The sequence below is a fragment of the Hermetia illucens genome, chromosome 2, assembly GCF_905115235.1.
Source record: "Hermetia illucens chromosome 2, iHerIll2.2.curated.20191125, whole genome shotgun sequence".
Lineage (NCBI taxonomy): Eukaryota > Metazoa > Arthropoda > Insecta > Diptera > Stratiomyidae > Hermetia > Hermetia illucens.
Genome location: NC_051850.1, coordinates 14,088,852 through 14,105,174, shown reverse-complemented (window position 1 = coordinate 14,105,174; position 16,323 = coordinate 14,088,852). Strand labels below are relative to the sequence as shown.

The window sequence follows — 16,323 nt, the reverse complement described above, 5'->3', positions numbered from 1 at the left end:
CACAGTCGCAATCGATAATTGGCATCAGTATTCAATAGACGATCAGTAGGGGGAAATAATACGTAGATCACATCAACCAGCAGCAAATAACCTTATAAAGAAATTACTTAAAGCCAAGAATCTGCACTCCCTAATTCACGTGCATCGAAAACCATTTTCTTGTCCCCAGCTAGCCCAGAACTAGCACAACGCCAAACTAAAAGCCAGTCCAAAAGCCAGTCAGAAGCCAACCTAAATCAAGACCGAGGTACATATTACAACATCACTTTTATAATGCGGTAATGTGAGATGAGGCGGTGATGTTGTAACGTTTGGTGATGTTCGTATTGCACTTGGTGATGGTAACGTGATATTAGACTTTAAGGTGATATCACTTTTGTAATATTACAGACCCTTCCATCTCCCCACTACGCTGCCTCACCACCTGCATTAAATAAATAAATTACGATGAGCACTCATTTCACGAATCTATAAGAGGTGGAATTCCGCTAAATTTGGCCGACGGCCCATTCGTAATAGCGGTTATTATTACTTCAGACATACTAGAGAAGCTAAATACAGTAGAATCCCGATAATTCGTATAGTCAAGGGACTGACGGTTTAGCACGAATTATTGGGGGTGCAAAGTAAAGAAAACTAACTCTCGGGGTCACCAAATTTCTACGAATTATCCTGAAGTGCGAATAATGGGGTACGAATTATCGGCCTTCCACTATCTTACCTATGATACCTCCATTCAAGCACAAGTTTTGTGGTAACCTTATCACCTCCTATTGCCTCAAAGAAAAATCCAAATTCACTTTTCATGGCACTTTATTGTATAATAGAGATCGGTCGTAATAATTTCAAACTGAGTTTTTGTTACGTTTTGATTTCTCATGAAAACGGGCAATATCCTCCATTTTGTCGTGGTCCATGCTAAAATCTCGTCCAAACATTCCAAAAACTAAAAACTCGGACACTGTTGTCGTCGATTCAATGGTGAAATTTTTATAGTTGTAACTGAAAGAGATAAACTCAGCCATTAGTAAATAAGTTTACCTTATGTTTTTACATACCTTTGGTCAGGGAAGACATCAGTTTCAGTAAGAGTATAATTGGAAACATCAAATGGTAAAAGTCCTGTGGTCACAGTATTTGGTTGGATCATCACATCTTCAAATTTATCCGAGCGGATTTTGGCTGTAATTTTGATATGTTCAAACTCTATTCCTGGAGCTACATTTTCGGTGTGAAATCTTCTTCCGCAGGTATCCATGGCTTCTCCAGTGCATGCTACAATGGCACATGTTATTTCTCCCATATTTCGTCTTTCTATATAGAGCTTCGTGGTGTAATTCAGGCTTAGTGCATATTTATAAGACACCGCTCCGTCAGGAACTTTAAGGTCCTTTTTCTTAACCTCAACCGTGCAACATAATTTATTGTCATTGACGCATACAGTTTCCTGTGGCTCTTTCAAAGGAAAGAAAATGGGATATTCAGATACCCAATTTTCACTTACGTACAATCTGAGAAGATCTGCCGCTGAGCTTTCCTCTCTGATCTGAGGTTCTTCAAATTTGACATCTGCTCTAATATTTTTAGGTACCTTTGCAGTATACAATTTTCTTACTGGATCTGGCTTCGTTTCTATTGCTTGGATTCGTTTGTGGCCAAAGTAGATTCCTGCACCAGATGTTCCGAAGTGAAGGACATTCGCACCCGAGACCATGAAGTTTACATTGTTGCTGTAGGCCCATCCCTGATGTATGGTTTCTGCTATGAAGAAAGGAAGGCCAGCATACCAGTATGTTGGATAAAGAATGTTGGTGATATTTTCTTGCTGAACTAATCTGTTGAAGAGAAAAAAAAACAACATTTTTTGTTATCCCTATCTACAAAGCCAAATTAACCTAACTTATGCACTACCTTAACAGCTTAGCTTAATCGAAGGTAAGTGTTGAAGAAAGAAGATCACACCCGTGACATCCTTCAAATTACTACTAACCAAGAATGGTAGAACTACTTACGCGATACACTCTGTGTGAATACGAATGGGGAAACAGCATAACAAGGGCCGCCCTCGTTACATTGATTACTGAATCTAGAAAAAGTGTTTGACTGTGTACCACACAAACTCATCTAGTAAACATTGCGACATCTACTTCCTCTACTTGGTGGTTAAATTGTTCTGCCACCAGACGAAGAATAAATTCAACGCCCTTCACAATGGTACAAGCTGCTTGTCTAAAAGTGGAAGAATCCTCAATCAACCAACACCGTATCCAATTGAATCTGAATAAGATAAAGTTTCTGACAATCAGCTCCAAAGAAACAGCCACTATCACTGCCAATGACAGCGACCTACCAAGAACTGAACAATTTAAGTATCTCGGATCAATACTCTCAACACATGGTAAACTGTGCCATGGCAGTCCATAACTGGCATTTCTTACGATGAATGCATTAGGGAACGTCTCAAATCTAAAATTTACCAGTTCCGAATACTGGTCGACTACTAAAGAAACTCAACTGCGCCTCACGATAATGGGGGAAAAAATATTGTTTTGCATGATTGGCTTAATACCCTATAATCACGTCCGAAATGGTAATAGCCACGATCGATATGAGGTTATATCTATCATGGGAAAAATGCGAGTGAGACCTCTTTGATGGCATGGCCATATACTTAACACTAGCAAGAACTCAATAGTTTGAACCCGCAAGTCGACGGAAAACCACCCAAAGGTGGATTGAAACAGCAATAGCTTGCTACTGTAAACGTGGATTGGCTTTTGACTCTCCCCAAACAGAATGGTGAAACTGATCTAGATTAGCTAGTTCTACTACAAAACGGACCAAAGTCTAAAGAAGAAGAGAGATAGAGTAGTGTACTGTAGAAACATTCCCGCGGTGCAACAAACCATAATTTGTCACACTTTCAAAGCCTCCACTCCAAATCTAGATAGCCATGGGGCACTGCAACACTAGGGCTAACATGAAAGAATTTCTTTAGTTATTGTCAATGTAACCCAAGAGACAAGAAGGTAATATCTGATATGGTCCAGGATTGCTCAAAATCATCAGAATGGCTCTTTGAACTTTGACGTTTTGACGGTGATGCCAACAACCACCAGGAATGGAAAACCTATCCGCGCCCGTACGGATAACGACTCCGTGACGCATTCTAGACCTGTTTCACGAGACTAAATCTGCTCGGCGGGCAATCAACTATCAACATAGTTAATGAAAGAAAAAGCTCGAAAACTTCACTTGTAAGGCACTCCATAAACCCTATAGTCAGAAGAACTGGGAGTGCTGACCCAATTCATAATAACGCACAATATGTTGAGATTCTTCCAAACACTAAAATTTACTTCGTCAATCAACAACATAATGGCCGCCATTGATATATAGAGTTTAGGGTGATCGTTTGGTTGCCGAAATGGAAATCCATTACCATAAGTGAAACTAACATTCTCTCCTTTCTATGAAAGCCAAGTACTGAATTTCTTGAGAAGCTGAAGCAGAAACTTAGGGAATGTTCTGATTTCATATTCAGATATCAACAGAGATTTCAGAAAAAAGAAGGCAACGCCCTGTTCCTTCATTTATTTTTTTTTAACTCACACCAACTCAGGCCAGGAAGGCAGCTCCAATCTGGATCAATCAGTAGAGTTCTGAAGAAGTATTTGGAGTCAACCCAGTCGCTGCAATTGGAAAGCAGCATGGTTTCCACATCTTAAACATTTATACTAACCCCCTCCCCCCTACTACCTTGAAAAACACATGTTCAAAACATATGTCGAAGAGCCACAAAAGCTATATAGCAGGGCCAAAATGGGGATGAATTCCGAAAATGCTGCACTGGATATACCTACACCGTAATATAATAGTAAGGCCAATGATTACCTATGGGGCGACAATCTGGGCAAAAAGAACGGAACTCAGCACAACAACCAGTGAGTTGTTCAAACTTTAAAGACTAGCGTGCGTATGTATCAGAGAACAATGAGAATTTGCCCAGCTGCATTCTTGGAAGTTCTTCTGGAATTGACTCCTCTCCATCTGCACGTACAAATGTAGGCAGCGGGGGCGGTTTTCGGAATTCAGGAGTGCCAGTGAAGCAGGAAGCTGCCTAAATCGAAGGAAAAATTCTTTCTAGGCACTATCCCGAATTACTGATACCAAGGGGTAACGTGACAGCGAGGTTCCACTTCTATGAGAAATTTGAAACACATTGCAACAACAAAGCAAACTGAAAGGGCGTGACATACGTCGTGACGTACGCTTGATACACTGAGGCAACCCTTAAGGCAGAGGGAGCAGGTGCTGGGATCATTGGTCCAAGGAAAATACACCTTGAACCAAGCATATTTCAAGAGGAAATATACGCCTTAGACAGATGTACTTCCTTCAACATCCAAAAGAACTATAGGGGGCAGAACATTGCTATTCTAACCCACAGCCAAGCGGCTGTTAAGGCACTTAGGCCCTGCCAGGTAAATTCCAAACTTGTATGGGAATGCCTTGAAAGGCTGAACACACTCGGCTCGCTCAATAAAATCTGGATACTCTGGGTTTCAGGGCACATTGGACTAGAAGGCACCGAAGCAGCTGGCCAGAGAAGAAGTAGCAATGCTACTATACGAGCTAGAGCCATTCTGCGGAGTCGGAAATGGATTATTGGCTACGACATTGAGAAATAAAAAGAAATGACTGACGAAACGTTACTGGACGAACTTACTAGGAATGGAACAGTTCAGGGTGCTCATAGGGGGCTCGAAATGTTGTTTAAACTTCACCAAGAAGAGCCCCCCGGATCAGAGTGGGAGTACTCACTGGTCACTGCAGGCTAAACTATCATCTGGGTAAGCTAGGGATATCTACGGATACTGGCTATAGATTCTGTGAGGAGAGTGATGACACCGCCACCCCACCACCTGGAATAGTCGGCGGGCCTTTTGCACGGTACAAAACAGGTTCAAGCACCTGGGAGAACCTCCCTTGACATTATTATTTATTATTATTAACCGTCGAAAAGGCAATTGGAAAACGCCAGGAGTTGACAGAACTTCTGGTTAGAGCAGTTCAAAGGCACTCACAAATCACTTTATTATGCAAATGATTAACCCCAAGAAACGGGGTACCTCTTGACAGATCATTTTGATCAAGGCTTCCATAGAGGATTGAAACAATAAAGTTCAAATCTTGTTCGAATAAAGTTTGCCAAATGAAGGGCAGAGGAACGGATTCGAGATAGTTTTAGTTTTCGAGCGGTCAAGTGGAAAAGGTGCTAGGTGAGCAAGCAAACATGGATGCTCGAAAGCAACAGATAGTAATCGAGTGCAAAGACCTCGATGAGGTCACATCACGATAGGATATCTGTGCTGCGCTAAGGGAACAATTCAATCTTAGCGGAATAGAAAAAAGTGCGATCAAAAGGATGAAAAAGGCATATGGTTGTATACAGACCGCTATTATTACCTTACCGGTGGAATCAGGGATTAAACTGATTACCGCGGGCAAGGTAAGAATAGGTTAGGTCGTGGGTCGAGTTAGGGAGCAAGTATCTCTCAAGAGATGTTTCATATGCCTCGATTTCGGTCACTTTGCAGCAGCATGCACTAGTGAGCACGATAGGTCGGGAAAGTGCAGGAGGTGTGGAGAAGAGGGCAACCTTATCAAAGACTGCACGGAAGGTTCACAATGCATGTTGTTCAAAAAGGAAAGGGGGTGGTCGACTGGCATGTTGCACGTGCCCGGCATATAGGAGGGAGCTGAATCGTAGGGCTAAATATGGCTGATATAAATCAACCCCAAACACTGCGAGGCAGCTCAAGATTTGCTATCGCAAACCACTCGAGAGTCTAATGTGGACGTGGCGGTAATATGTGAACCTCACCGAAATTACGGTAGTGCTATGTGGGTGAAAGACTCATCGGGAAACGCGGCGATATGGGCATGTGAACGGCATGCCATTCAAGAAACAATGGCATTCCCAGGAGCTGGCTTTGTTAGGGCAAAAGCCAACGGCGTCCATATCCACAAATTAATGCTCCTCCAAGTCCAATATTAGCGCAATATGAGGAGATGGTGGACTGCTTAGTGTTAGACGCAAGGGACTAGAGCCCCAAGGTCATTGCCGGCTATTTCAACGCATGCGCTTTACAGTGGGGCACTAGAAACCTTCGCCAAGCTGGACATCGTACTAGCTAACGTTGTATGCGTGTTCACTTTCCGAGGCAGAGAGCTAGGTTCAATCGTCGATCTGACCTCTCTCAGTACCTCGTTGGCAAGAGGGATGGTCTGGTGGGTGAGTGAATACTACACCCACAGTGACCACCAAGCCAGCTTTCTCGATACCAGGAGCCGAGGAGGCGACGAAGAAAACAGGATAGCGGGTGGCCAATTTCGAGGAAGAGACATTTCTGACGGAAGGAGGTTATGATCTGAAGGGAACGACGCTGCAAAAAGTGAGCCAATTATTTCAACGGATAAATGAGGCATGCGACTCAACAATGCCGCAACGGAAGTTCTACCACAGTAGGAAACCAAACTACTGGTGAAACCAGGAAATCGCGCTGTTGAGAGCATCGTGTCTGCTACAAGCAATTGTGCCTTGAAGCAAATGTGAACCCGTGGGGCGCTTACAAGGTTGTAATGAACAAGATTCGTGGGAAAAAATCACTTTAAGTGACGTGCCCGCGACTCTTGTTCAAAATAATCGCAATTCTTTTCCCACAACAAGAAGAAAGCGGACCTCATCCAATGGTTCAATGAACGTCTTCACAGTCCCCGGGGTGACCGAGGAGGAACTACGGGAGATAATAATGCTCCGCGATTGGATGGGATTCCGAACAAAGTCCTGAAGTTGGCAGCTAAAATCAGTCATCCATGGTTCATAAGCACATTGGAATCGTGCATGTTGGAAGGAGTGTTTCTCGCTCAGTGAAAAAGGCAGAGGTTGGTTCTGCTACCGAAGCCCCAAAAACCACCTAGCGCCTCCTCTTCATATTGCCCAATCTGTCTTCTAGACACTATGGGGAAGATATTGGAGATAATGGAGAGGGTGGTATACAACAGACTGGCTTCGTTCGTCGGGCTAGCAGGTAATTTATTGGAGCGGCAATACGGCTTTCGCAGAGCGCGGTCCACGAACAATGCAACGGTTGTAGGCTTGGCCTAGAGGGCATCGGCCGCTGGTAAGTGCTGCATGGTGGTGACGCTGGATGCCCGGAATGCCTTTAACGCAGACAACTGGGGTTGAATTATAGGCAGCCTGGCTAAACTGGATATCCCTGGTTACTTAACTCAGATAATCGAGAGGCACCTTTCGGAGAGACTTCTTTGGTACGAGACGGACGATGGGCTGAAGGAATATGTTGTGACAGCCAGTGTTCCCCAAGGCTCAGTGTTGGGGCTCCTGCTGTGGAATATAATGTACGACGGAGTGCTCGACGTTCGCGTGCCAAAGCAGGCAACATTGATTGGTTTTGCAGACGACCTGGCAGTGGTAGTAGTTGCGAACACCATCAGTATGCAAGCGAAACCATTCATGCCATCAAAGCATGGCTCCAAATGGTGAAATTGGACCTGGCGGAAGATAAGATGGAGACGACAACACTGTCAAAATCTGGGTTGATAATACCGAGGTCATTTCAAAATCGATCATTAGATACCTGGGGTAATGATCGATGTTCAATCGAGCTACAAGGGGCACCTGGACTATGCGCGCGAAAAGGCAGCACACGCTAGCCTATCTCTGGCAAGGATGATGCCCAATATTGGAGAACCAAAATCTAATCGACGGCTGGTTATCTATATGCTATACTTAACCGACATTTTTTTTTTAAATCCATATCCTTGCATAGTCGTTGGAAAAGGCTTAGGAGACGTAGTTATCCTCTGGCAGAGAAATACTTTACAACAATCAAAACACCTGCACGAGATAAATTTCCTAGTACCGGCTAACTTTACTAGGAACTGAAGAAAGAAATGTCCTAAAAATTTGAGTGTTTAGACGTCCCACTGCCCATGCCAACTCGTTATTGACCGAGCAGAGAAGTGCGAAACAGGAGATCAAACCAACTAGGAAAACCGTTGGAAATAAATTTAATCTCATTTTAAATCTTCAATCTTAAAAGTGTTAATGAGTCATAAAAATATTGTCATGCATATACGTTTCATATTATATGATATAGTGATGATGTATAGTAATATTTACATTCAATACTTACATTCTCGAAGGGTATTTAAACATAACATCGAAACAAATAAAATGTCCGAATTTGACACCAAAATCTGTTTCGAAGATAGGTAATGGTTGCTCCGATGGCTCATCCAAACGAGGCTCAATGTAAAGGTTCACTTTACGATATCTGGATATTAAACGTCCTTTTCTATCGAAAACTACGTTAGTATTGTAAAGACAATAACCATCGTTATGGACATTATGTGGTGGTTTACAAGCATCAGATTCCGATGTACACAGCATCTTCTCAATCAGATTGACCAGAACATAAATCTGATTGTCCTTAGCGGCCTTGGAGAGTTTCACTAAAATCTTTTAAAATAGATTTATATTAATAGATTAATAATTACCATTAATTTATTAAGAAAATTGTATTTCCAAAAATTTAAACAAAACCACGTGAAATATCAAAATATTGACTTACGCCAGATGATCCTACCTTCTTAAAACGAGTCAAAAAACCAGAAATCACTATTTTGATAGTCAACCTCATACACTTCATACTAGGAATTCAAGATTATTAGCAAATGTGAAAAAGGTCACCTAAAATAGATACAAACAAGTGGGAATACCGGAAGCTAGGCGCTCTCAGGCAATTTAAAAAAAAAATACTTGTAATAAACACGAACATTAACTTTATTTAAACAGGTATCGGTATGAAGAGTATTTTGAGATACCAGATACCATGAAGGAACCACCATATTTTTTTTTTAAATATTTGGGATGGGTAATTTCTGGGAACGGGTCTTTCAAACAACTGACCCCTTTTCAGACTCCCGCGCCACTCCCCTCTGAAACCAATCTTAAAACTAATACCAGCCTGGGAAAATACTAATCTATACCTTTAATTTGATACCCCACATGACTATATTCGGAGGGGAAAAAATTGATATATGGTAATTCCCCCCCCCCCCCAATTTCCTTTAAGTCAACGTGGGACTATATTTATGTTATGTTATGCGAGGGGATTCACAGGTGCCTTTTTCCACAAAATTTCGATTCAATAAGAGTAACCGTTTCTAAGATAGGTGTGATAGACAGTTTTGTTTTACGCAAAACCCTAAAAAGGGATAGGAACGTCCAAGTATAGAGCCATGGGGAACTCCAAAAAAGGAAGATGGAAAGAGGGATGGGTAACCATGAAAATAAACTTTGCAGCAACGGTAAGAAGGGTAAGAGGCGAGCAATGTGAAAATTGAGAAGAGGGAATTTAGCAGAGAGCATTTGGAGAGGAGTGTTGTGTGGATTGACGAAATTAACAACTTTACAGAAATTGGTAGAGATGACGTGTAACTCCCAGTTTACCAGTCCTCATGTATTCCTCGGAAACATGGGTTCTTAGCAAGAAAAATTGCGAACTCTTGGCCGCGTTCGAGAGAAGAATCCTCCGAAGAATTTTTGGCCCCCTACATGAGGATGGACGATTCCGTAGCCTACACAATGACGAAATCTATGAGCGATACCATGACCGTCCGGTTGTGGATAAAATCCGGCTCAATAGGTTACGGTGGGCGGGTCACTTAATCCGTATGGATGAAGATGATCCCACCCGGAAAGTCTATAAGGGCAATATCTATGGTAGAAAAAGAAGACGAGGCAGACCCTGCCTAAGATGGAGCGATGGCTTGGGCCAGGACGCAGACAGCTTTTAGGGATATCGAATTGGTGGACCTCGGCGCAAAACCGGGATGTCTGGAGTTCCTTATTAAGGCAGGCCTAGACCGAATACCGGTTGTTGCGCCGTTGATGATGATGATGACGTGTAACTCCCGTTGTGAATTAAGACCTTTAGTAACGATCTGGTAAAGTAGAGAGAGGTTGAAGCAGTAGATCATTTTTTTAAGAAATATGTTGCTGCTTTGCTATGGAGTGACAAAATTGCGTAGTCAGTCGTTGACGTATCCTTCGAGAATTTTGGAACAAGAAGAGAGGAAGGAGATAGTTCACAACTGGGAAAGGGTCTCCGCTTTGAGAATTTACATAATAAGGCCCTTTTTCTACAGGTTGAGGAAAGTAGTATTCTTCGAGAGTTTTGTTGAAAATTATGCAGATGTCTTGTTTATAGTTAGATAGCTCATTCGGAACTCTGTTTATGGACGATTTTATTCATTGATTTGACTGGGAAACACATAACCTTGAAAAGAGCAAAGTGAATGAAAATTGACCATTGCTGACTTCGGATAAGGTAGTAGTTGCACCGAAAGAGCCGCCCTTCAAACTCAAGGTCTAGACAGTAAACGTCGATTTTGATATATGCGGATGGATAAGGAAATATGGAAATGTAACGCTCAGGCAAGTTAGAAAGAAAAAGATCAAGAGTGTGGTCCAAGGAATTTTTGGTGTTGTTGAATTGCAACGCAGAATAAGCATTTGTAAAGTAGAAGGTGTTAAGGAAACATAGGAAAGGTTATTGGAAGAGATTGAAAAACTAGGACGATTAGTCCAATTAACCCTGGAATGGTTAACATCATCACAGTGGTAGATAAGAAAAGAGAGGTAGGTGATAGTAAGAAGTTCAGGCAATCTATCGAGCAATTTTTCACACAAATTACCTCCGTGTTTGCATATAAGAAACAAAGTGCAGAACGGAGTTGGAATAGAGACACTAGATGAGGGGGGGATGTATTCGGCAGGGAGTGTATGCTTAATTGTAATTAGAAACCCGCCGCCAGTGGACTTTAGTGTTGCCACCGGGCCTTTTTCACAGCGAAAAATGAAGTAGCCAGCGGAGAGCTCGAAGTTTAACATTTTATCTTCAAGCCAGGTTTCTGAAATACAGATGGTAATGATTTTCTTGAACCAGCGCAAACAAATTACGGGCTTCCAGCTTGATTCTTCAACCCCTACCATTGTGATAGAATAACGGTACAGGAAGACAAAAATTGACGCGTATGTCAGAATTAGTATACTTTACCTTTGGGATAAACAGCCGTTTCGGTGGGGAGGCCACTTTGAACTCGGGCACACTATTGCGAGTAGGTGAAGTACTTTGATTGAATGCAGCGGCAGAAGCCGATACATCGTCGACGGTGTCAGAGGGCTAGGATGGTATGCTGCGATTCGTGATCTATTGAGGAAGCTGTGTCCCGTTGAAGACACACGGAAGCGAGACAAGATAGGGACCTTTTCAAAATAGCTGCAGATTAGTCAGTAGGCTACTAAAATTGGTGTCGGATGAAACTAGTACAAGGACATACTTGTAAGTTCTCAGGGGAAATAGAGAAGTTGTAGCAAATAGGTTATCATGAAACGCAAGGATGGCGAGGAAATCAGAAAGAAGAAGCAGGTTTACTGAGAATGGGAAAAAATTTAGGCTATTCAGGCTACAGGAGTAAGTGACAATTTGGAATATCGGAAGCGCTTCAGCTGTGTGCGAAATTTCTTATGCACGTTTTTCCATTCGCACATACCTCCAATGCAAGATATTCCTTGATATATGTATTTCCAAAATCCAAGTCTGCCGTTCATACGAGTTACCTTTATATCATAATGATGTCATACACGTCTTAGAATCTGATAAATTTACGTGAAATACACAATTTTGACCTTCTATCATCATGATCATCAACGGCACAACAACCGGTATCCGGTCTAGACCTGCCTTAATAAGGAACTCCAGACATCCCGGTTTTGTGCCGAGGTCCACCAATTCGATATCCCCAAAAGCTGTCTGGCGTCCTGGCCTACGCCATCGCTCCATCTTAGGCAGGGTCTGCCTCGTCTTCTTTTTCTACCATAGATATTGCGTTTATAGACTTTCCGGGTGGGTTCATCCTCATCTATACGGATTAAGTGACCCGCCCACCGTAACCTATTGAGCCGGATTTTGTCCACAACCGGACGGTCATGGTATCGCTCATAGATTTCGTCATTGTGTAGGCTACGGAATCGTCATCCTCATTCCTTCTATACCATTGTTAATAATAGGTGGATGGATTTCAAACACTATACTATTATTTATAATTTTGTACTTCTAGGGCAAACTTAAGGAGCTCTATCGTGCAAATTTTTAAAATATGGTAATATACTTTCATTAAGTTTATTTGAGCAGATATCGAAATAGAATGTATTTTGAGGTATACTATGGATTTCTTATGGATGCATCATTGTGAATTTTTCAGATTTTTCGACTGGATAGGTTCTGAGAACGAGTCCTGCTTCACTTTTTGAGGGTCGCGTTTTGAGCCCTTACTCCTCTATGTTCACTCAATACTAAAAGTAAGAAGAAAGTACTAATCGAGCCCTTTTATTTGATACCCCACATGACCACATTCGGTGAAAAAATGTTCACTCCGCTTTTGCATGTATGGGCAGCCCCCCTTCAAAACCCAGTTCGAAATGATGCCACCAGTTGTATGTAAAGGGATTCATCGACCACCCGTTCTCACCAAATTTCGTGACAATTCGTTCAGGCGTTTCCGATAAGTCGGGTCTGACAGACAGACAGACAGACATTGTATCGATCTTAACGAAGTTTCATTTTACACAAAACTTAAAAAGGGTTGGGAAGAACCAGATTCTTCATAAATGAAATTTTAATATTTCACCCGCATGTCAATTATTCTCGTTATTTATGACGTCGGAGTTTTACTTGCATGTGTTAAGATGCAATAAACTCGCACGGCCTGTTATAACTTTAATGCTAATAACCGGATTTCCACATATGCGTATTACTATCCTCTATGCTGGTGCAAAATTTAGTACTCCTAGAATGAATTTAAGGGGAAGGTCGTTAATAAATAATAAAAATAACAAAGGGTCCAGAATAGACGCCAGAGGAGGGGGAAAAGGAGCGGGAAGTACAGCCATCAAAAGTGATGCGGCAGGATCGGTTGGAAACGTAAGAGGCAAGCCATAAAATAAATGGTATGGGAACGTTTAGATACGAGAGTTTTGATAGAAGTATCTTGTGATTTACAGTATTGAAGGCTTTAGCGAAGTCAGTGTAAATGATATGCACTTCTTGCCGTGAATTTAGACATTTGGCGACCAAGTTGGTAAAGTCAAGCAGGTTGGAGGCAGTGGATCTACGTTTAACGAAACCATGTTGCTCTTTCCCTATATAGTGGCCAAAGTGGGCGGACAACCAATCGCTGACATATCTTTCCAGTATTTTGGAACACGAGGAAAGGAGGGAGATGCGACGGTAATTCTGGGCAAGGGTATAAACGCCTTTTTCCACAAGGGGAAAATGATTCTCTTCGAGGCTTTTGTTGAAAATAAGAGATAGAGGAAAAAAGATGGACTTACCAGTTTTGAGCAAAATAAGGTTTGGAAGACCATTGTAGCCAGGTCCGAAAAAGATAAGGGTAGGCAAGGGAATCGTAGGCGGTACAGGGCAGACATCATCCACTATCGGGAGGGATTCGAAGGAAGGAGGGGGAACATTGACTGAGGAAATGTAGTGGCAGAGTAAATCCCAAGATAATTGGGGGGGAGTTACCTAAGGAGCAGAGAATTTAATAGACGGAGGGGATAACTGGACAGGGCAGCGGGAGTTGCATATATGGGACCAGAAAGGTTTCAGGTTTCCGCGCTTTAGTGAGTCTTCCACGCTGGTCAAATATTCGTTTCTGGACTTACATATTAAGGATTTGACCGAGGAACGTAGAGATTTGAAAAAAAAAACTAAGTCAGCATCGTTTCTAGAAGACAGGAACTTCTTCCTCGCAGTTTGTTGAAGGGAAGTGAGGGAAACAAAACGGTTAGAACCTCTGATAATCTGTGGAAGAAATCCTCGTACGGAAAAGGCGGGCTTAGGCAGAGAAAATATACCTACGATATGATAAAGAGACATACGTTTGGTGGAAAGATACGTATGATGACTGAATCGTAGGAGGAAAAGATCATTTCGGCATGGAGAGGGCACTTAACAGCTATTAGGGCACATCCGTCGGTTATCTTGCCAAGCGCAGCGCAATCTCTGTCACAACGAAAGACAGAGTAACCTAAGAGGGGCACAGAATCTAAAATCCTCCCACCCAGCCATGTTTCAGAAATGCAGATAACATGATCTTGGAATGCTAAGGCAGACAGTTTAAAATCCGACAGCTTGGTCCTTAGACCCCTTACATTTTGATAAAAGAGTGTATAGTTGTCGGAATCATTCAAGTTCGGCGAGGCAGGTGAGCGGACCGGAAATTTTCACGAAGATTAGTCCTCTGATGGGGCTTGATAAAGTCCCCTGTGGCTAAAAGGAAGATTGGACGATAGCATCGAAGTCGTGGGGACAATTGCAATATTCCTACCAAATTTGGTACCAATAGGTATAACTGTTTCCTAATAAAGGTCGAATACAGATTAAACCGATTTTAAACAAGTTTTGGTCAGCGCAAAACCTCAAAAGCAAATACAGCAATTTATTTGTTTCAGAGGTCCCAATTTTTTTTAAAACCTAGGTCGCAACAAAGTGATATGTTTTCAGTTGTAGAAGAAAGCGAATACGCTAATCAGATTATTCTATACTGCAAGATACGGATGATAGTGATTCTCAAAAATAATACTAATTATTAATAATCTACAACAGCTCACTTTATGTATCAATTGTTCTCATTTTTACGGAGGAAAAATTGACCATGACGTTAACTCATTATTTATATATTTACGGATCTGCTTCAAATAGACATATTTTGTTGATAAGATTAAACTGTATAGTTCTAACTTTCTTCTACCATATATTGATGGAGTGTTTTCCTATATTTCGCCTGTTTATATATTGTTGTTATTAAAAGGAAGATCTAAAGTAGTTCGCTGGGGTCACTAATATTTTTTGTTAAGCGGCATAACATGACAAGTCCTTTGGGATTGGCATAGATGCTATCTACTAACTTCCCATCTAAACAGACTATCAGATCGGGAATGAATGAAATTGTTTTGAATTTGTATATATGTATGCATACCCTGTAATTTTTCAATTAGTGAAAACCTCATTTTGTGAAATTTTAAGAAATCAATAATTTTAAATAATAAAAAAAAAGAAAATAATTTAGTAGAAAATAGTACTAGTGCCAGAAGGACCTACTTACGGAAGAATAATCATTTTCATGCTCGTATGGGGCAATCTTCAGCTTGGGATCTGGAGTAACTACCGCATAATCACTTAACTGCTCTCGGGTTTCGATAAAGTCATGATTGAGTGTTGCTTCAGGAAACACCAAGACATCAACATTCTAAATGGGGAAAAATCTATTAGAATTTCAAAAACCCCTTTTTGGTAGTTCACGATTCAGTTACTTTTCTTTTAGCGAGTTCTATGAAGCGCACATACTCATTAACATTCAACTCTACGGATTCCATCATCGATTTGTTGGAAACCAAGTAACTATACTCCAACACCCCGGCTGTATAAAAATCATCTCCATTTGGTAGATTTGCCTATAGGATGAAGTCACTGTTATCTATCTTAGCATTCCACAACTGAGATATATCTACTTCGATATTTCCAACCCCTAGAACCACCAAAGCAAAAAACACAGTAGTTAGCACTTTGATTACTTCCATATCGCACTGGAGAGACAAGAGAAGCAAATTGAACGCTTCGGAATCCAATAAGTTACTGAATTCATTATCCGCGTTAACTATTTGTCATAAAGATTGATTGCAGCATCTCAACACTACAGACACATACATATGTGTCTTTCCAAATATGAGTCAAATTGGGAACACTAAGCTGCTACGGTTGTGCGCCGGTTCTGGGGTTTTTGGCGGAAACCGGTGAAAGCTCCTCATCTATGCAAAGGGGGGATGTCAATTTGTTCACCTAACATACCCGTGTAGGGTATCAAATAAAAGGTTTCAATTAGTACTTTCACAAGCAGATTTTAGTTTTGACGCAAATTGAAAAATAGGTGAATGAGCAGGAAAAATGTGCACACTTAAAATAAGACAAGAAGAAAAATTCAATGCTCAAAATATTTCCCATTCCCAATATCCGCTCAAATAAACTTGATAATAGTATTGTACTCAAACAACGAACAAGTAGGACCAATCAGTGGAAGGTACATCTCCGCAACGCTGAAAGCCAGGTGACTACACCTACGAAGGGACTACACTGAAGAGGGGAGAAGTTGAGAAATGAAGCTGTGAAA

At 41.5% G+C, this 16,323-nt stretch overlaps 1 protein-coding gene across 1 annotated transcript; it reads right to left on the bottom strand.

Moving 5' to 3' along the window:
* Positions 1–811: 811 nt before the first annotated feature.
* On the bottom strand, positions 812–15,801 carry LOC119650033 (vanin-like protein 1). Its single transcript, XM_038052514.1, has 6 exons — positions 15,668–15,801; positions 15,470–15,610; positions 15,262–15,405; positions 8,223–8,548; positions 1,059–1,835; positions 812–1,002 (listed from the first exon to the last, which is right to left on the bottom strand). Exons 1-6 carry the CDS (start codon positions 15,734–15,736, stop codon positions 846–848), a joined length of 1,614 nt encoding a protein of 537 aa, XP_037908442.1. The 5' UTR covers positions 15,737–15,801; the 3' UTR covers positions 812–845.
* Positions 15,802–16,323: the final 522 nt, after the last annotated feature.